Source organism: Lutjanus erythropterus, chromosome 21, assembly GCF_056507025.1.
Source record: "Lutjanus erythropterus isolate fLutEry1 chromosome 21, fLutEry1.hap2, whole genome shotgun sequence".
Lineage (NCBI taxonomy): Eukaryota > Metazoa > Chordata > Actinopteri > Lutjaniformes > Lutjanidae > Lutjanus > Lutjanus erythropterus.
The window spans coordinates 14888382-14910432 of record NC_139337.1 but is presented as its reverse complement, the minus strand read 5'-3'; the positions used below and the strand labels follow the sequence as shown (position 1 = coordinate 14910432).

The following is a 22051-nucleotide window of genomic DNA, read 5'->3' as shown; positions in this document are numbered from 1 at the left end:
ACTTTTTCACCTAATGTTTTCTTCTAACATTACTCCCCCCTCTTCTCCCATGCCAAACACTGGTGCAGGGTTGTGCAGTTTCTTCACTGTCAGGCTGTGGGCTCATCTCAAGTCCCTTATTGCACTTCAGTGCTATAAAGTGATAAATAAATGAGCCTTGCAGCTTGTAAAATAGCGAAGTAGCCAACAACAGCATGATTTGTCACTTTAGGACTCACCTGTGAACAGTGTTGGGAAATTTGATCAGGATGTTACTTTTTACTTATTACTCCTTTAAAAGTAATAATATTACCTTACTTATTACTTGGTACCAAGTATAATAAGCTACATTATATATAATATTACTTTATTACTTAAGTACTTCAGTGTAGCCTTTTTGCTGCCAAAGTCAAACTGCTGATCCAGTGAACTGTTACACTCAGCAAGCTTTTGTTGTTAGCTGTCCAGATGTTGACTGTGGTGGAAACCTCTCTGTGTGTGGCCTTCAAATTAGATTCCATTACAACATATTCTCTCTCAAGGAGCCAAACAAATTCAAAATAGTGATAGTACTTCCACCTGTGGAAAGCATGCCTCGCTCCCTGTCCTTCATCCTTATCCTTGATTTGGATATCTGGCCTGCAGCTGACATGACCTGACCTGCTGCACGTTTCTGTCATCAAAAGACAGCCTACCTAGGTCAAAAAGTAACTCAGTAAATCAGAGTTATTAGAAATCTAGAAACCTAGAAATAGTAACTGTAATATAATTACTGTTTTGGAAATTTATCATGTTTCAGTGAATATACTTCTTTCTTCCCACTAATTTCCAAAGTGGTGTTGATCATTGAACCAGGCGCTGAGGAAACAGAAAGTGATCCAGTGTTGTGTACAGGTGTTGTCTTTGCTACAGCTACACAAACACTAATATCAATTGGAAAAGTTGAAAAGTTCCCTGTTTCAACTTTAATTGGGCCTCATGCAAGAACCACTCACACAAACAGATTTTTTTCTTAAGTGGCCTGTATGAATGATATAGGAAAATTTGTCACTTTTGCCAATTTTCTCATATTTTGAATTTTTCTTTCAGATACAAACACAATTTATGAGTAATCCAGACCTTTCATAGGAATCAGGCAGTTAGTCTGCTGGTATAAAAAACATTTTTCAGTAATGACTGCAATTTGAAGACTTTAGAATTTGAGAGATAAACACATAATCATGTCAACATTATCCTGTTTGACTGTTTTTCAAACTATAATCGTAAATTTTCACATAAAGCCTATCGTTATTAATTTAATGATGTATTAGTGCCTATTGTCAGTTGTTTTGGTCTTATATCTTCACATGCAGGTTTATGAAGTTGCTGTCCATGGGAACAGCCTCACTTATTCTGCTTCCCTTGCTGTGGTAAGACATTTTTTTTTCTTTGAAGCCACTGTCATATTGAGACATGTCCACTTTATTTCACTGAAAGTCCGACCCTCAGGTAACACGGCATTATCAGCACTCGTTTTCCCTGTTCCTTGTCTTTAACAGATCCTTTGATTCCACTGCTGATGCTGTTAAAATTATATACTTTCTCTTATAGATCTCTGAAAGCAGAACTTCAATCTCCAAATTCATAAAGATATTCTTTTCATTCTTTGGTGCTATATTGATGAATTAACTTCTTGGCATATGGGTCAGGAGGCGGAGCCTTATATGGTATTATTAATTATGTTAATTTACATGTCTTAGCCATGTGCATTCAGCGTTTGTTTAATCTGATGTGGCATGTCCGTATAAGCCCTTCGTACGAAAAAAAGTATGAAATTTAAGATAAGAATATGAGAGGCTGTCTGTCGTCCATTCCTCGCTTCCCTCCTCTCCACGTCTTCACATCCCCTCCTCTCTCCTTTGCCATCACCCTCACCATGCCTCTTCTATTTTAACCTGCAACCACAGGGCATCTGTCTTCAGCTGGCAGCACTGAAGCAGACGTGTGTGCGGTGTATATCACAGCTCATGTGGTGACTATGTGACTGTTAAAAACCTGGCTGGAGCTCATCACCCATTTGCTAAAAGTTAAAGCAGAGAAGCTTCAAACCTCCTCTGACACATAACACTATTCTTAGGTTCAAAAATTTCCATGACCCAAGCAGACAAGCAGACTTGTAGAAGTATGTGTGAATCAGAGTTTGGCATAGTTTTTATAATCTGTTCTTAAAAGGGTATTCCACCATTTTTACAGGTCTATATACAAGTAACAGAAAGTATTATTCAGCCCCATGACAACCATTGTTTCGCAGGCATGTAAAGGCTCTTTCACACCATTGCACACTAGCTACCTTGACCAATGCCTATCTGCAGGCATGCCTATCTCCATTGTGGTCCAAGGCTGCATTGACAGGTAGGCGCTTGTCATAGCATTCAATGTATCAAGCAATGGTAAACTCAAACCAAACATCCAAAACACCTAAACCTTTGTGTTCATTTTTCTGATTAGTTTGGTTTTAATTAGTTATTTGATGTTATCAAAAGGGGGTTTCATGCCACCATTGACACCTGAGCGCCACTCGTAATTGGGCGGGCCAGTTGTATGGGCTGGAAATCGCTACCGCGGCTCCCACCTTGATCACTGTCACGTAGAGTCTGGCACCAAATGACGTCATCAGCGTAAGATGCCAGCGCCCATATCAGGGAAACTTTGGCTTCACTGTGCAGTAGGTGGAAGTCAAGCTGTGGCGTCCATTATTTACGTCAATGTTTCTGACCCACTTCCCCTCTGCCGCCTTAACATCTTTCAAATTACTGGATGTGGCAGTGTGAAAAGGCCTTAAAGTTCAAGATGCTATTTAAAAAAGATGTTATTTAGTTGCATTATTAGAAGTGTATTTCTCCAGGGCTTTTTGAGCGTGATGCATACTAGAAGCTAAAGGGACGAAATCTTGGCCTCTGTAGCATGAATTTTGGCCATCTTTTGAAAAGCTGCCTCTCAAGTCCCTCTGCCTCAAACCGACAGTCGTGCTCCTATGTGGTTGAGAAACTCAAAGTGAAAAGTGATGTGAAAAGATCCTTCTCTACATTTTATTAACTGTCATCCGTCTCTAACTTTTCCTGCCTCCCTCTGTCCAAATACACCAAAGGGTTTTTGCCTGCAAGGCAGTGGGATCACCTTTCCTTCTCTCTGACACTGTTGATATGTGCTGGGTCTCATACATGAACCAGCACCAGGGAGAGACAGTGAGGGGGTGGGAAGGAAAGAGACGGAACAGACAGATGGAGGGAAGTGAATGTGAAAAATGAAGAAATGTCAAGAGCGGGAAAAGGCGTTTGAGAAGGATGGTGAGAATGAGATATTAACAGATGGAGAGAGGGAGGTTAACAGAAAGAATGAGTAAAAAAAGGGGCACAGAGACAAATAAAGTGTCAGAGTCTTTATCAGCCTGTTCTGTCTTTAAAACCCAGAGGCAGAGACCGTCCCTGCTTGATCTATCCTTCCACAAAAATAATAATGGAAGTAAAAATCCATCTCAAACAGCATAATGTAATGAAAGACAACAGCAACTGACAATCAGACTGAGCTGGTCTTATAAATAAGATGCCATGATGTAATTTCATAAATAGCATGTTGCATACAGTAACAGCTTGTGAGTGATTTTGTTTTCCAAACAGAGACAAAAAGGCATTTAGCATTATGATGATGAGCCTGTTTGTAAAGAATGTGTTTAGGTTTCGGGAGCCAGACACAGGGCAGTTAGCAAGCTCTCGCTTCCAAACAAACACATAAATAAGCCATGTGCTCATACTCATTCCTGATTGGATATTTATACACACATGCACACAAACACTCGCTGAAAATACATACAGTTATTCCAGTATATTTAAAGCTGGGCCCTACTTTTTGGGGCCCAATTTGGGGTCTAAATGCAGTTTAGCAGGAGTTTCCAGGTCCATTTTCAGTGATTTAGCTGGTATGACAGTCAAAGATTGCGACATACACTAATCTGTTCCTCTCTGTCCAAGTATGATTTGAAAGATGCACGGTCTATGGCTGCGATGCTTGTTTGACTGTCTAAATAATATCAAGCATGTGGTAGCTAGCAACTTCTTAAAAGTGAACAAGGGTAAGATGGAAATTTTAATCTTTGGGTCCCCTGATATTATTAAAATGTATTGAACAATTTCCTAATAATAATGTCGAACCCTATGCAAAGAATAGGGTTTGACATTATGAGGAAATTGTCCAATACATTTTAATTTTATTTGAGTTAGTCAGACGACTCTGTCACGCCTTCAGCTGGTTCAAAATGTGGCTGAATGCCTGCTAACAAAATCTTGAAAACTGTGCCAGATTTTAATGTTGTTGCACTGGTTACCAGCAAAATTTAAAGTTCACTTTTTACTTTTTGTTTTTAAAACTTTGTACGGGCAAGTTTAAGCTTATCTGAGTGACCTGTCATAGCCCTGCTGTGCGCCTAGAACAATGCAATCATCAGATAAGCTGCTGCATTCCATACCTCGTTTGAGGTGTAAAGGTGACTATGCTTTTTCTGTAGCTGGGCCCAAATTGTGGAACTGCCTCCATCTTCATATTCAACCTGCCCTCACCATTAAATGCTTCATTCCCAGGCTAAAAACCTACTTATTTTCTCTGGATTTCTAATGTGTTCTATGTTTGCCAATATGTGTCTTTGTGTTTTCTTTATTTTTGTGTAAACTGACTTGACTTGACTATGGCAACTGACAGCTGGGGTCAGTGGTCGAGCCACCAAACCACAGCATCTGGGAATGAGACTCAACAATCAACTATCATGCTCAAGTGACATGGTCCAACTTGCATATGCTACATGTGACATGACTTGGGGATGTGTTCACAGTGTCTTAACATAGCTGAGAGTACTCTGTTCAAAATATTTGATATGTTAATGATCACGAACCTACTGCAGAGGCTCTCACTCTGCAGACTATTACATTAGCGGAATAAAATGACAAATATCGCCTTAAAAATTGGCCAAAAAAGCAATCGGCGATGGATTCAGCCCATCGTCAATGAACGATATACTCGATCGTCCAACCCTAGTTTGGATCCCAACTAATGTGTTAAAACATCAAAGCTACATAATAACATAAACAAACTAAGCGGTTGGTAAGCAATTCCTATGTTTTGCAAGGTAAAATGTTTTTGTTAAAGGAGTCTGGTGGCTTTAAACAGAACGATATACTGTAATGGATTCAGTTACACATCGGTAAGAGCTGCCTGAAAAGGCCTGTCTCTGTAGGGATTATTTCCATAATGTCGTGAGACATTTAGAATAAAAATCAGAGCCCATCAGTAGCAAAAACAAGCACTTCTAGTGGACATACTTTGACAGGCATGTTGGCCCTAAAGGATTATGTTGCAGTCATTGCAGCCCACAGATGCAGAGGTGATCTACTGGATCAATTCCCAAACCTTGTGTACCTTTTAGTCATTTAGACCTGAAAATATATAAAAATGGAGGTTTAAAATACTGCACATGCTCACATTTACACATGGCATGGAGAACACAGTGTGTATGTGCATTTGTGTGTGACAGCAGTCACATGAACCAGCAGGGTGGGTACCAGGGGCCCGGTGGCTGGCATACAGCAGACAGCTGCCAACCGGAAAATCGTTATGGCATCAGTTCACCTCCCTCTTTCATCCACACACACACACACAGGAGCATGCACCCAGAAATGGATATACATACAGACACATGCACATGCCTGCAGCTTAAAACTCTAACGGCTGTCAGCATTCACAACACAAGCTTAATATGAGTGGTGTATCCCATTGATTTTGTGCCTCCCCTGTTCCATAGCACAGGGAGATTGGAGCAGATTGGCTTATCAGCGCACACTCATGCCACTGACGGCACATTTGGCTGCCAAACGGAGCTGCTTGGAGGGACTCCTCCTTATGGTGCGACTGTGTGGGCATGTGGTTGCGATCCTGTATTTTTGTGAATGTATATGTGTGCGTTGAGTGTGAGCTGTTCCGTGCTGTTGTTGCCGTTCTTGTTTTTGTTAATAAATGTGCACATGTGGGGTGCAATCCTCTTTTTGTCGGTGCAGATGTTTATAGAAGTTCCAGTGAAAGTACAGGTATTTATTTAATACTGCACAGAAGTCGATTTTATGACACATTTCTAATCCTTCTGGAGAACTTTTTGTTAGGAAGTAACCTAATCTCCCCATCCTGCAAAACTTCCCCGCCTTTCTTTCCCCCTTCTAATTTTATATTCCACCCTTGTCATATGCTGTATGCTAACGAAGTGATGACCTCATCATCCGAGTACAGTGTCACTCTATAGAGGACACAGAGACACAGAAGATGAGATGAAACTTTATATCCTTTTCCCTCATTTTGTCCGCTACTTTGACATTTGTCTCATTATGTATCCATTTTGGGACATTTAACATTAAGTCAACAACTGACAGTTTGTCAATTTGTTTTTTATCACACAGGCGGTCCAGACTGTCATATAATGTCCTTCAGATCACTGAAAATTGAAGATGTGTGAGAACTTGGTGTGAACATGTTGGGCTCCTAATTACAAGTCAAAACTGGCAGGCAGCAAAAGAGGGAGAGACATGAGAAGTTCTTTTTTTGACAGTACGATTCATGGCTAAAAATTACAGAAACAGTAGGATGTCTATGGATTTAATTCAACCCAAAGGGTTTAACCATTGTATTTTTAGAGTTAAGCCAGCTCAACAGTCATTCAGTCTGGGTAATGAATCTTGTAATTCTGTCTTAGATATGAGCATACCTGCCTTAGGGTCATAAAATTTCACATTTTACTTTTTTCTTAAGACATTTTCTTGAATGCACATCTGCAGATTGATATTCCTTTTTCAGACATCCTAATTCCATGACACTACACTCTTAGAAATATGGGTTCCAAAAGGGTTCTTTCCGAAGGGCTGAGAACCATTTGTTTCTATGTTAAGTGAAGCTTTTTGTAAGACAAGGGGTTCCATTAAAAACCCTCATACAAAGAAACCTTTTTAGAAGAAAAAGTTCTTAGCATTGGCATTAAAAGATGTTTTCTAAATGTAAACAAAGGTCACAGATACATAGACCACAAAATACAATCTCTAGTTCTACCAGGAGTCAAAAAGGATCCTCCTGAAGAACCTAATGTGGTTCTAATTACCACCTTTATTTCTAGGAGTGCAGTCCTTCATAAAGGGAAAATAAGATGGTAGACTACACAACTTATTTAGACCTTGTGTAAATGCTTTCAACACTGTATTTATGCATCACTGTAGCTTTTCTGTGCAACAACAATCCCAGAGGAACCTGTTTTCTATGCTTCAACCATTACAGGTTCCCAGAGGACCTCCATCCTTGAGGAGATTGATTAAAAGAAAGCAAGTGGGGAAAGAATGCACAAGCTACATATTTACACTCATCCATTATCGCTGTCATTGAAAAGTTGGTCTGTCCTTTTTCTCATTCTTCTCTTTCTCATGTTGGTGGGTGTCATCGTTAAAGGAGGGGCAGTCCTGTCCTCTCTTAGCAATAATTCTATTGGTATGATTAAACACACCAGATTACCTTGCCTTTATTTGCCAGCTCCGAGCTGTGTTGCCTCAGCTGTAGTGTGACTATATTAGATGGAAAAGTATGAATTATTAATTGTATAAACATAGAGGGGTGTAATTGTCTGGCCCTATCTCTTTCTGCTGTGGACTGATGTGGAAATGAGCTCCAGTCTGAGTCACTGAGATAATGACTGGAGCTGAGGGAGGGAGAGAAAGAGGGGAGGGGAAAATATAGAGGAGAGGAAGCAAAAGGAAACGGAGAGAGACGGAAGAGAGGAGGAGGAGGAGGAAGAGGGTGAGAGCAGCTGTGCAGCACGATGAAGCGTGCCCCTCTGTGAAGGCTTGGACATTTACCTCTCTGTGTGTCATCTGTAAAATCATTCATAAGGATGTATGTACATGTAGCTCAATTGTGTATTTACTTTTTCTTGTCTACAGTACTGTATGTATCCGTCTATGTACAGCCAGCATGCATGTCAAGTGCATGCACATCAGCAGGGTGTTCTTTGTATTACAAATTTACTTTTCCAGAGGGTCTATTTGTACCCAGGTATGAATAGGCACACAGAATTTCGCTATTCAAACCGAGCCCTCTTCTTGTAGCCATTAAGAGTGACAAAGTCACCTTTGCTAAAAAGTTGTGGTGGATGAATAGGTAATGTGCCGAGCTTTCCTGTGGGAGAGCATGGATCAAGCTCTGCCCTGGACAACTACAATTTCACAGTACTGCAATATTACATGTCAGTGGTACCTGTTAGTTATGCTTAGATTTAAAAAACTACTTGGTTAAATTTACGCATTAAAACTACTTGTTTATGTTTAGGCAATAGCCACAAAAAAGGCAATAGCCACATTGGCTACTCCATCCCAGGTGCAAATAGACACCTTGTTTATTCTAACCTGGATGCAACTGGCATCTCTTTGTCCTCTGTTGTTTGTATGTACATCCCTCTATGTACAGTCACCATGCCACCACGTAAAGCTGGTTTGTCTGTGTATGTTGGTGCATGTGTGTGTGTACCTCCTCTTCTGTTGAGCTTGGCATATCCAGGTGCATATCCGTTGGAGAAGACGGACGAGCTGGTGAAGGCTGTATGGGCCAAAGGAGAGGCTAGAGCCTCATCACACTTCTCTGTGGAGAGAGAAAGACGCAGGGAAAGAGAAATAAAAAAAAGAGAAAGTAGGAGAGAGGGAAATGGGACATAAGGTTGGAAATAATCAAGAAGGAGGAGGGAAAAAAAGAGAAAAAATGGCGAACATTAGTACATTTTATATTAATTGTAGAATATGTTCACGAAGTAGTTGAAGTAGTTCTCAGTCATTCTAAATTACAACTCTCTTAATTAAATGTTAAATAAATCACTTCTAGGATAAGATCTCCTTAACTGAGTTCAAGTACTCTCAGCTCAAAAATCTGAAGTCTTGTATTTTTCACATGGTTTCACTCAGTGCATTGTCTGAAAGAGACTTGCTCACACGAGAGGAAACACAGGCATAGCTGGAGTTTGAGGGAAGCTGTTTGCGGGTCAAGAACCAAGTCAGGTCAGTCAGACTCGGACCACAGGGGCATTGAAAACATTGTTGAGTTCACTGACAAGAGTGCGCTGCCAAATATCCACCATAACAAGCAACCTGGCCTTGACCAGATGCAGATGCATAATTGATTTAGGAAAGAGGAGAAAAAAAATACAGAAATAAGTTCGACCCCAAATTGCTCCAGTCCCGTCAGATCAGACTTCAAGGGTTTGATCTGTCTCTTTCTGCCTTATTTTTCCTGCCATAATCAGACAAACAGAATTAGATAGAGAGATAGATAGATAGATAGATATACAGACAGACAGACAGACAGACAGACAGACAGATAGATAGACAGACAGACAGACAGATAGACAGATAGATAGATAGATAGATAGATAGATAGATAGATAGATAGATAGATAGATAGATAAATAGATAAATAGATAAATAGATAGATAGATAGATAGATAGATAGATAGATAGATAGATAGATTGATAGATTGATAGATTGATTGATAGATAGTCCAGTTTTTAGATCTTTACACTGGCTTCCTGTTTGTCCAAAAAGTTGATTTCAAAATTCTACCGTTGGTTTAGAAAACATGACATGGTCTGATGTGCTGAACCGTCCAGACCTCTCAGATCATGTGGGACAGGACAAGTCTGCTCACTGTCCCCAAAATCCAAAACTAAACACGAAGAGGCAGCATTCAGGTTTTGAAGCACGACATGTCTGGAACAAAGTCCAATAAAACTTGAAGTTTGCTGCAGCTCTCAGTTCTTTTAAATCTGTTAAAGTTTGGACTATTTATTCGCATTTTTTTGTGCTGCATTGTAGCTGCGCTGTCACCTTTATTCTACTTCCTTTTCTATTTCAATCTCCTGTTTTAGTTTGTTGAAAATCTGACTGTCTTTTTTATTGCCTTTGATCTGTTTTATAACTTGTCTTCAGGCTTTTATGTCTTTTAACTTTTATGCACTTTTAACTGCTTAATTGTTAAAAAGTACAATACAATACAATTCATTTTTTAAAAGGTGAAAATATGTAGCTCCCTTGCTTCCGAAAATGGGTACCCCAGTCCAAATATAAAATACTGAAGCAAATTGTTTGTCAGTATTTCAACTTTGCATGTTTCCTTAATCTCTAATGATATATCGTGATTAAGTACAGTCAATATATTATTATATATGCTCAAATGTTTAAAATTGGTTGCATAATATAAGTTTAAGGTGTTGATTTGTGCAAATCATTCCTTACTTTAATAAAACATAGCAAAAATTAATACAACAGCCTTTTTCATGGCCTGGATGTGAGTCCAAATACACATTTCTACCAATCTAACTGAGTGAACTCTGGACCCAAGGACTTGAGGTAACCAAGGAATATAGTCAGAAAGAGTAGTACCGCTGTAGTGCAGGCCAGTCTAAGATGACCTCAATATCTACTCACAACTCCTAGCCCTCTCAAAAGAAATCCAAGAAAGCAACTGCAGCAGTAGTATAAGACACACAAGGGCAGCAGAGAGGCAGCAAAAAACACCTTGGACAAAATACACAAATATATATTCCTGACATATACACACACGCACACACACAGTCACAAAGTCGTTTTCCTTCCTCTCTCTCAATTCGCCCCTTTCACTCACTCATACGCACAAACACAAACACACTCTTTCAGTACATTAGGTTTCACGCAGAGAGAAATTGTGAATGGTCTGTCAGGCCAGGTAGAGGCAGTCAATAGCTCTCTGTCATGCCCCACCGTGTAGGGGAGTGTGTTTGTGTTTGAGTGTGTATAAGAATTAGGAGGAAGAGAATTGTTTGTGCTTCTGTGCATATGTGTATGTTTGGTGTCTGTGTATCTGCGGTACACTGGATGAAAGTCAAAACCATGTTAACATCTTGGGCTTATTAGACATATTAGTTTGTGTTACAGGCGGACTCAGAGAAAAAAAATAGCATCATCAAAGTCTGCTAATGTACATGCGTGTGTGTGCATGTGTGTGTTTGTATGGAGAGGGAAATGCAGCCTCCCTCCTGGCATGTAACTGAGGTCCATATGTTGCATCACTGCCGGTTTTGACAAGAGATATACAGACACTGACACACACGTTTTACCTTATAAGCACACACACAAAGTAATGAGGTCTCTGGCACATTGACCTTGTACTGGTGGAGTAAAATCCAATAGCAAGCATTAGGTAGCTGGCTCACAACCACCGATATGAGCAGTGATATGAGCAGGACTGCACAATATGGTAAAAATACCCCCCGCCCCCCCCCCCCCCAAAAAAAAAACAAAAAAAAACATTTTGCAATTATTTTGACAGATATTGCGATTGTGATATGATTCACAATAAGAGGAAGTGGTGATTTTTGTGTCGCAATTTTTATTTATATATACGGTTTGTACCAAATAAACTGGAGAATAAGATTAGGCAAGGACATCTCTGCAGGACTAGAGTACTGCATTATAATGCTGTTCTGTCACTCATTTTTGCAGCCTCTGAGATTTATTGCACTTGGCTATATTGCTATTTCGATAATATTTTAAAAATTGTGCAGCCCTAGATATGAGTATCCAAAAAATTGGGGTTATTTGATGTCATTTCTATTAAAAATGATACTTGCACGCACTTGAGCACTTTGACTATAGAATATGTATATTTGGACATATAAGGAGTTATATTAAGACTTTTACAACTGCTCCTAGAAGGGAGAGATGTCTGCTTCTTAAAACTGATTGCATGGAATTAGTATTGCCTGTGGACCTCTAGTAATTTCTAATAATTATATAGGTCATCTGTGGTCTTAATCCAGTGCAAATCAGCTGTAAATCTGAAAATTGTAAAGTGAAAATTGTACCACACAGAGATGTCTGACCTTACAATCTCAGGAGTGTTGATACCAGGGACATACGAGGGACATAGAAAAGTAAAAAGTTCACTCATAGCTCACTCAATGCTGATTGGTCAAATGTATCAAGAAAGGGAGAGGGACACTAATTTGCAGGTGTCTCATAAAAGAGAGAGAGAGAAAGTTTGGCCTTTACACCTGCTGTGGAACAGACGCTCCACATCATATGTGCAGAGTAATGTCAGTATATTCATGTACAATGCAGACTTTACTTATCCCATGCTATTGTGCAGCATGAAACACATCACGTCACTGGGGGTAATTTCTAAATTGCATAAGGTTCCTTGGTAATACTATGAATAAGGCTTTAGGGTAGAAGGCAGCCTGGCTCTTTTCTAAGTTATAAAACTGTTTGAATGACATGCAAGAGGGTGCAATGCTTTATAAAGGGCTTAGATGAGCAAATGTCATTGGATGTGACACATGCCAGCACACCAAGAGATGTGTTCCTGCTTATCGCGTTTTGTTACCATGCCATAGGTGCACCCTTCTTGCAGCAGCATCCAGTCATGAAATTGGGGGAAATCTTTGGGTCTTGCTCAAGTGTCTGCAAATTTTTTCTTGCCCCTTAATTTATGAAGCTAAGACCCTGTATCCACTGCCCCCACCGCACTAGGGGTGTAAGAAAATATGGATACACTTGAGTATCATAAGATGTTTCATGATGCTGTATCAATTCTCATAAACACTCTATCGTGATTCATGCAAAGATCTGTGGCAGTAGTGTTTTGTTTTGTGTTCATACATCCATTTGTTAGATAGCAGTGTTATTCTCTATCTTCTCTGTTCTGATTGCATTAAAAAGTTAACTTTCTAAACTCTTATTTTATGGATATGGTGGTGTCTTCTTTATGCTATGACAGTTTTCCGAAAATTAGATTTAAAAAGAACAAAATATCACCACTATTGCAATATACTGAATTATAAATCTTGTATTGTGATATGTATTGTATTTATAATACTCAACCCTTCCACACAAATACACACCTAAGACTCACACACTCTAACAGATGCATCCATACATGAATCCTCCTGCAATGATCCACAAGGACACAAACACTTGGACTGAAACGGATGCAGTCATATACAGCCTGCCTCTCATTCATTCATTCACACGTGCACACACAATGCCTTTCCTGCCACTTCAGTCTCACGAGTGTCTGTATAGCTTTCTCAATGATTCCTTCCAGGTGCACATGCTATGTTGGTCACACACACGCACCCCACACATGGAAAGATGCAGAACTGCATAGAATAAGAGCTGGCAGCGAAGGAATGAATGGAATGGGAGAGGGGGTTTAATGGAGAGAGAGTATTTTAAAGGAATGTGGGTGGTGTGGGAGAAAAAATATAATGCATTTCTTCAGTGCCTCAAGTTATTTCCTCAGAGCCCTCTTAACTCACTGATGGGGGAAAAAACGCTACGTGAAAGGACTTCAGTGATGGGATAACAAAAAAACGATACCTGTAATCAACAGGCTAATGCTGCCTTAGAAGATATAAATGCTTTTGAAAATAATAATAATCATAATGAAGCATATCACTGTCTGGCTTATGTGTGAAAACATGCTTCGGTGAAAATATGTTTTGCCTGTGGAATCAGAAAGCCAGCTATTATCACATAAACCTCTTGAAACTAAGGTTTAACAGTCTAATTGTGATAATGGCAATCCCTCCTGAGGCAGCGTTACCATATTACTGGATTTGTTTACAAAACAACGATTAGATTTAAATATATTTTGCCCTCATGCAGCTTGCATTGATTTTACCACAGTACACGCACATTAAGAGCTCTGCGCAGCACCCGTCGACAACAGCTGATCTAAAAAATCTGCAGACATGTGAGACAGTTTAATGAGGAGGTCAGTTTAGCTGCCAACAACCCATCCTCACTGCACCTCTGTCTGCGCATCTTATTTCCTCTACATGCTGTTGTTACCGGTTGTGCTGATTCCCCAGTCTTCTCGCTGTTCTACCTTCTTAATAATAACAGCATCCTTGCCTTTTGCATTGTACAGTGTATTCAGTATTTAAATGAAATGTCTGCTGGCTTCTGCTCTGCACATGTATACCCAGAGGGCAATCAATTTCACTCCCAGTTCAATCTGCAGCAGCTTTGATTCATGTGTGGATCAATTAGAAATAAAGCCACAATTCTTTTGCATCATGATGCATGCATGAATATAACCTGATTTTAGCCTGTTTAGATTTATTTGGTTTTGGTAGAATTCAAAGTGTTCATAAAATCTTTCATTTTCATATCAAAACCTTCAGAACGAAGTCTGTAGAATCTATACAACAGCTGTATCAGAGCTGGATTGTAGCTTTGCCCTTTGATGTACAATAGCCCATTATAATTCAGATTTGTTACATTACTCAAAGACGAGGCCAAGATCTCATTTCACATAATGAAACTGAACTGCTTCAAACCCTCAGCAATTTACTGCTTTAGTACTGTGCTGCACTGTGTAACAACGTACAGACAGAGTGCACAGAGTCCATTGCACTGTCCTATTTGTCTTATTGAATGGAAACCTTGGGACTAGCTATAACAGATACCAGCAAGCAAAACTGAAATGGCAACAACCTAACAAACTTTTGACTGTTGACATCCTATCAGTCAATGAGTCTACTTCATGTTACACTGTAGAAGCGTCAGTCATTCCGGTTGATCTTTTGTCAAACTTAAATAACTTCGGTGATGAAAATCAACAGCAGAATGTCTGCAAAAGCAAACATGACTGTACACAAGGTACACACATGAGACAAGATATGTGTTTGTTATGTTTTGTGTGATTTACTTAGCCTTTATCGGCTAATACAGAAGATGTGCTGATATTATTGTGCATCCCTACTTTGCACATTGTTTAATGAATTGTTGTCATTTCAGTGTTTTAGGCATTTTAACTGTTAAAAGCAGTCAAAGCTATTGAATGTACTTGACTTAAAATGTTTATATGAGGAAAAACTCATTGAATGCACTTTTATGCAATGACGTTTACAAAAGCAAAACAGTACTTCAAGAAAAAATAAACATGTTCAATTTGCTTATATTGTGGTGGATTCTTTTGGACCATGTCGCTATATTTGCCGCATGAACATTTATTCATCACTTTAGAACATTGCACTGGTCTGGTGATGGATACCAATCATTAATGAATTTCAACATTGTTTTAGAGTGGAAGAAAATGTGGGTTACTAAATGGCTATACAGAATTTTACATTCCAGCTTCAAAGAAACTGCCCATTGTACAGATTTGATTATTATAATTTTCAGTGATGAAGAAATGTTCAACAGATGCTTTAATTTGCCAGAATTTTCTGTTATAGGGTTGAAGGAAATGTCCGTAAACTTAACGGAAAATATACTGGTAATTGTCTGCCAGGACATTATCCGTAATTCTATGGAATTCTTTCTTACAGTGTAGAACATCAGCACCTTAACAATGTTCCCTTCAAACAAACACTTCTATTATTAACTCATTTTTCTGTTTGTGTGTGCGTATGGATGTGTAAACACTGGACGCACATCTTAGCCGGAGGTAATCTTAGATATCACTGGGCCGATCGGTAGGTCTGTGCATCTTCACTGATCTCACAATGCGATTCGAATATGAATATCCTGTCAGCGATTCACGATGCATCACGATGCATTACATTGCATCCTCAAATCAAAACAGAACAGCTCTACGCTATAATCGATTATGCTCTGTCACTGCATCGATGCAGAATCATTCACATCTGCATCACGATGCATCTTAGAAATGATTCATTTTGACACTCCTACTGATCGGCCTAATTTTTTTGTGCACTCACGGCTGTATGATGAAGGACCTCTGTGATTCAGAATTCTTTTTGAAAAAAAACCTTTTTTTTAATTATTATTTTTGTGTTTTTATGGCCCAAGGCATTATGTTTTCCGGCCATCTCATTCTTGTGAACATGATATTTCAGGAACACCTTGAAGGAATTTCTTTGAACTTGACACTTAATAACCTTATTAACTCATTTTTCTTTAGTTATATGTTTTTTCAGTGTCCATTATTTTTGATTTGACCACATTACACAACCAGACGTTCATGTCAGTCCTGTGCAATTATTATCAAGTTGTACTTTAAACCTGTTTCTAAATGATAAATTGTAATTAAATACCTGAAAAACTAATGTCATTTAATGACATTCCCATCAGCCTCAGCTGTACTTTTAGCAAATGTTAACATGCTAACATGGTGAACATGTTGATCCTATAACTTCAAACAGCTGATGTTATACAGCTGATACTGCAGTCAACAGGAAAAATTAAATGCCACTTGAGTAATGTAATATGTCCCTCCCTAAAGAAAGACAAGCTCTCACATTTTACAACAGGATGCCAGAACACATTAAATACAACACATTACATACAATACAAGAAACACAAACATTTATCTAGTTTGAAGAATTTATTTATTTTTATTGAAATGAATTGAATTGAGTGGGATGGGGTGGGTTGGGGTGTGGTGTGGTGTGGTGGGGTGGGGTGAGTTGGGATGTGGTGGGATGGGTTTGAAATTGATTTGGGCAATTTAGAGTAACCAATTAACCTAGCATGCATATCTTTGGATTGTGGGAGGAAACCGGAGCACCCGGAGAAAACCCACGCAGACACGAGGAGAACATGCAACTCCACACAGAAAGGCCCTCAGGACCTTCTTTCTGTGAGGCACAGTGCTAACCACTGCGCCACCGTGCCGCCCGCAACACAGAGAATTAATCTTGTGTTGCATTGCTTTTTTTTTAATTTAGTGGGATGGGGTGTGGTGGGGTGGGGTGGAATGGAATTGATTTGGTTTAGTTTATCACTGCTCGTCCCTGTCTCTCCTTTTCTTCCACCTTTCCGGCTTTTTCAGCCCCAGGCGGTGACGTGTTCTTTTCCACAGTGAAGGTGAGTTTGCTGTCTCTGGAAGCTCTCCTGCTGGGGCCTCAGCCTGCTGTAGGGGTGAGACGGTCAGTTCTGCTTGTATGGGTTCCTCCTGCTTGCTTGACTTGTCCTGTGTGATTTGAGCTCCGTTCGAATGTTCGATGGCCTCTACAGTCAAACGGAACTGCTCCTGCTCACACGGCTCATAGTTCTTCTCCTCACACCAGGCCCTTTTTCGGGGAGGACGATCAGCCTCAAGCTCATCAGAAAGATCACGGTTGATTAAGATCAGATTGTTGAGCTGAGCTTTCACTTCCTCCAGCTGGTTTTCCCTCTCAACGGCATTTTGCTTCAGGATGTTGATCTGTTGACAACAGCCGTCCTGCTCAGCCTTCATGGTTTCAATGATCCTCCAGCCCTCTGCAATTGTAGCTTTGTGAGCCTGTCTTTCTTTCTCAAACTCCTGCTGGAAGGCCTTGGCCTCCTGTGTGGCTGTATTGACATCAGCCTCATATTTTTGTTCCATCTCGAGTTTTGAAATGGTCATTTTCTCAAGTTCTTCTTGGAGACATTTGTTCTTCTGCATTTCATCCGTCAACTGCTTCAGGCTGTGAGCATGTGCCTCTTGCAGCTCCTTCTTGGACTTATCAAATTCTTCTTGAAGATGATTGTTCTTGAGTCTCTCCACCTGCAGCTCCTTAAACAGCTCCTTGTTCTGCAGGATTGCCCTCTGCATTCTTTCATTCTCCAGTTCATGTTGCAAGGCGTCAGCCTGCTGCTGTCTGGCAGGAAGGACCTCAGTTTCATCCATGAAGTCGACCTGGTGTGATCTGATCCTTGCCAATTCATCTTGGAGAACCTCGATCTTTCTCTTCTGCTCCTGGAGGATAGCTTCGTACTTTTCTTGGGTTTTTGTGAAAGCCACCTGAAGCTCCTCATAATCCCGTTGCAATTCTTTCTTCTTCGTTCTCCTGATTCTATTTCCCACCATAGTGGCGATCCTTGCAGTGGAGAGCGTCTCTGGATTGCTGTACTTTTCCAGTCTCTCCAGCTCTTTCCTGGTTGCCTTTCCTCTGTTAATGAACATCTCTTTCAGGGTCTTCTGTCGTTCAAACTTCTTTGTTGTCTCATCCAGCTCTTGTTCATACTGGATTCTCATGTTCTCCTGACAGACAGCGTGGGCCCTCTCCCAACCCAACTGGTCGGTCAGGTCTGAAACTTGCTGTTGAAGTTCTACGCGCTCATTCTCCACTGGGTGTTCCCACTGGGTCTGCTCCATGTTTGCTCGGGAACTCGGGAAAATAAAAGTTGTCCTTTGGTGGTTATGTCTTGAACACCTTGCGTGTTTCTTTTTGTTTTGCTGGTAAGATCCGTCCAAAGAAATGCTGCTGTTTAAATTGTTTCTGATCACAGTGTCTCACGTGCTAACAGTTCTGGAATGATATGACTGTCTGCACCAAATGCTGGCTTATATATGATGATGATGATGTCATCGATGATGTCACAGAATGGAATGTGTGCTTTGATCTTTTGAATTGTCCATTTTTTTCAATTCAAATAACTTTATTGTTATTTCCAAAATTAAAATAACTTTATCGGCATGAACAAAATCTGTTGTTGACAAAACAATTGACAGAATTCTAACATATTTATATAACATATTTGAATATTTCACATTCAAAATCACTTAAATGTTAACTCGCCCTCTAGGAACACTCAAAACTTTTTTTTTGGAAACCTGTTATTTTAAGCACAGACTGATTAATCGATCTAACAATAACTTCACACAGCAGGAATGTCTCAGTAACGATCAGGTGAGAATCACAAAATGACCTTTCATCTTAAATTCAACTCATGTTAAATTCAATTCTCACAAAACAACAGAAATTAAAAAGCATGAAGATGAATATTTCAAATGTTAATGTCTTTTTATACCTGTTTGATTTTATGTATTGAGTGTTTGTCGTTCTCTTTCATGTTAAAGATTCTACTGACGTAACAAAACATTTATATGATCTTAAAATAAGTTTTTCACCAGATGTAATTGGTGACTTTTCCACTCAGCATCCTCACCCTCTGTGATCAAAATTACAGAGAATGAATGTAATGAATATGTTAGAATCAAACAATAGAGATAGGTTTTTGTATGTTGTATTGTAAATGTCCTCACATTTAACCATTTGATTACTGTTAGGTGGTTGAACCGAAGCCTGGAATGTTTCCCAACTTGGTTTAGTGAGACATTTAGTTTTTTCTCTACCACTGTGTATCACTTGAGTCAACAACAACTTCTTAAATTATTGTGCGTGCAACAGAAGCTTTCCAACTGTGCAAGGCATCACCCAATTCATCACCCAATACTCCATCAGTTTCAGATTCAAATGTTGGTAGATATGGGTAGAACTGAGTGTCATCCGCGTATGAATTGAAGCTTGTACCTGCAGATGACATGCCATGGGGTAACATGTAGGAACCAGAGTTGGGTGATATTTTAAAATTTTCCAAACGATCATCACCAGCCTGTCCACCTGCGACTGGCGATATCATCGCCCCCACTCCCACCTCCTCCCATCCTCTCGGGTCTCAGCTGGGAGGTGTGCACAAGCGGCGAATGTTCTCACACTTATTTTCCATTTTAAATGGAGAAATATAACTGTACACCTTCTGAATTCAAGTTTCTCTCTTTTACTGAACTAAGGCGAGCTAATTGGCTCGTTTGTTAGCCTAACCACTCAACAGTCAGTTATAGCATTGTTATCGCAGTTATAAGAATCTGTTACAGAAAATGGCACCAACATTGAAACACTGATAAACATGATGGTGACAGTCATCTTGTTTCTTGTACTGTTTTTTGCCATGTATTGGAAAATGGTTTCAAGTCTCGAAAGTTTCACTTGTTTCAAAGATTAAAGTTAGGGCTGCAACTAACTAACCAACTTACTTTCATTGTGGGTTAATGTTGATTATTTTCTCGAATTAATCAATTAGTTGTTTGGTCTATGAAATGTCCGAAAATAGTGAAAAATGTAATTTAGTGTTTCCTAAAGCCTAGTATGATGCCCTCCAATGTTTTGTCCACAACCCAAAGATATTCAGTGAACTGTCATAGAGGAGTAAAGAAACTAGAAAATACATTTTAGAAGCTGAATCAGAGATTTTTTTTTCTTAAAGAGCTAAGCAGGGAATTTGGGTTAGGCTATGACCTTAAAATTACTGGCAATAAATCTGGCCATGTCTATCTTTTTTTCATTTTTAAGCATCTTATAGGAATACACTTTAACCAACAATAGTAGTACACCTGTGTGATTTATTGCTTTGAGATGATTAAACAGCAGTACACTGTTTCCCACAGAGGTATACTATATGTGTGCCTCTGTGTTTTTCCTTGTTATTAATTAATCTTTGAAAGGCATCTAGGATCATAACCATCAATAATTCATAGTTGCAGTATATCACAATGCCACCGTGCTGCAGCACACATACTGTATTCCTGTAATAACAAGGAAAATAGATACTGAAAGTATATAAATTAAGCAATGAAATAAAAACAAACATGCACACAGATGTATGTGCACACACAAAGTACATGGTTACATATGCAAGAAACCTCACATGGTGCTTGCAGTGTAACACGTGACCAACACCTTGTTTGTGAAAAAAAAAAAAAAAGGACACATTGATGTATGCGGACCACATGGTCATACGCTCAGGACTCAAGTGTGAGATCGTAGCCGCTGATATTTGCCCATGTCTCAAGTGCAAAGCAGGGTTCTGTATGTTTAGGTACTTAAGGGCAAGCAAATGACTACAATATCCAAGAGCAAATGTCAGCCTATTCCCCAGAGAGCGAGAGACAGATAGTTTTACGCATGATGGTACAACGTTGTACGATAAGAGTTGAGAAACAGGCAGGGGCAGTGAGGGAGGCTCGGAGAGGCAGATAGATAAGATGAAAAAGAAAGACAGGAGGTGAGAGCAGAAGAAAATGGCTGCCTACCAAAGCCTTCTTAGTGACATTTCCAGCTAGGTAAATAACTAGGATTTGGGGGAAAAAAGCAACTGCAAGATGTGTCAGCCAGCTGCCATCATTTGGGAGCAGAGCCATGGATAGGCAGCGTTTGGCCAGCCTGTTCAAAGGGCTTTACATCGCTGACACATCTCTGGAGCTAAAGGGAGTTGGATACAAATAGAGCACAATACATTCAGAGTGAAATTCATGACATCCTCAAGATCAGTTTGGCATTAAATCACAACCACAAAACTACATTTTGGCATCCAGGATGTGGTATAATAACACAGAAAATGGACAGGCTCACGCTTGTTAAATTAATTGTCTGTTGTACCTGCCACGTTGGCCATTCAGGAAAATATCTCTAACAAAGACAGTTCACAAGTACATAGCAAAAGGCCTAACATAATACATATTCTAAGAATCTCTGGATTAGGAAAAAAATGAAGAAAAGTCTGCTAAACTCATTTTTTATGTATGCATTTCTACAATTATAGGCATGTTCAAGTCCGAGCATGTTAAAATCTGACATGTGGTGTTTGTGATTTGATAAGATTTATGATGCTGTTTATTAACTGAGGTAGCTTTTTCTAGTGCAAAGAGAAAATAATAAAATTGCCTGTTTTGTTTTTTAATGCCTGTACTTGCACAAACATCAATGCATGTGTCAAAGGAGCAATGTGAAAAATATGTCCACCTGTGAAAGGTAACTGCTCATAACTATACTCTTGGCTGTTACTATCTTTGGCTGTAGCTAGCCGGATGTCTTCTTTAGGCTAGAGGGAGGTTCAGGCACGAAAAAGGCAGCAGAGTCAGAGTATTTTCACATCTAACGAGGTGGATTAAGAATTTATTTTCAACCAAACCACAGTTGGTGATTGCTGAACAGTGGACCGACATGCCAAGACAATTTGTGTTTCATTTTGTTATTGTCAAGTTTGCTAAAGTGTTTTACAAAGCTCATCTTAGTTCACTAAGAGAGAAAGTGTATGCCCAGTATTGCCTCTTGAGGCACAAAGTGGTCTTTTTAGACAGGATGGGTCGGGGCTAGCTGGTTAGCAAGTTAAATTCAGTAGATATCTTGTTAACACAATACCTAGACAACTTTAAAATAACTTTTAAAGTTCGTTTATTTGAACATTTTAAAGTTAAAGGCTATGCAGGATTTTCTGC

General features: G+C 39.5%; 1 protein-coding gene across 2 annotated transcripts in view; it reads right to left on the bottom strand.

Annotated features, from left to right (window-relative positions):
* Positions 1-22051, bottom strand: part of cntnap2a (contactin associated protein 2a) — a 421874-nt gene that overhangs the window by 238007 nt on the left and 161816 nt on the right. For both annotated transcript variants that reach the window (XM_084710438.1, XM_084710437.1), the window contains exon 2: positions 8557-8667. In XM_084710438.1, the coding sequence (XP_084566564.1) occupies positions 8557-8667 (111 nt within the window). The remainder of the gene's footprint in view (positions 1-8556; positions 8668-22051) is intronic.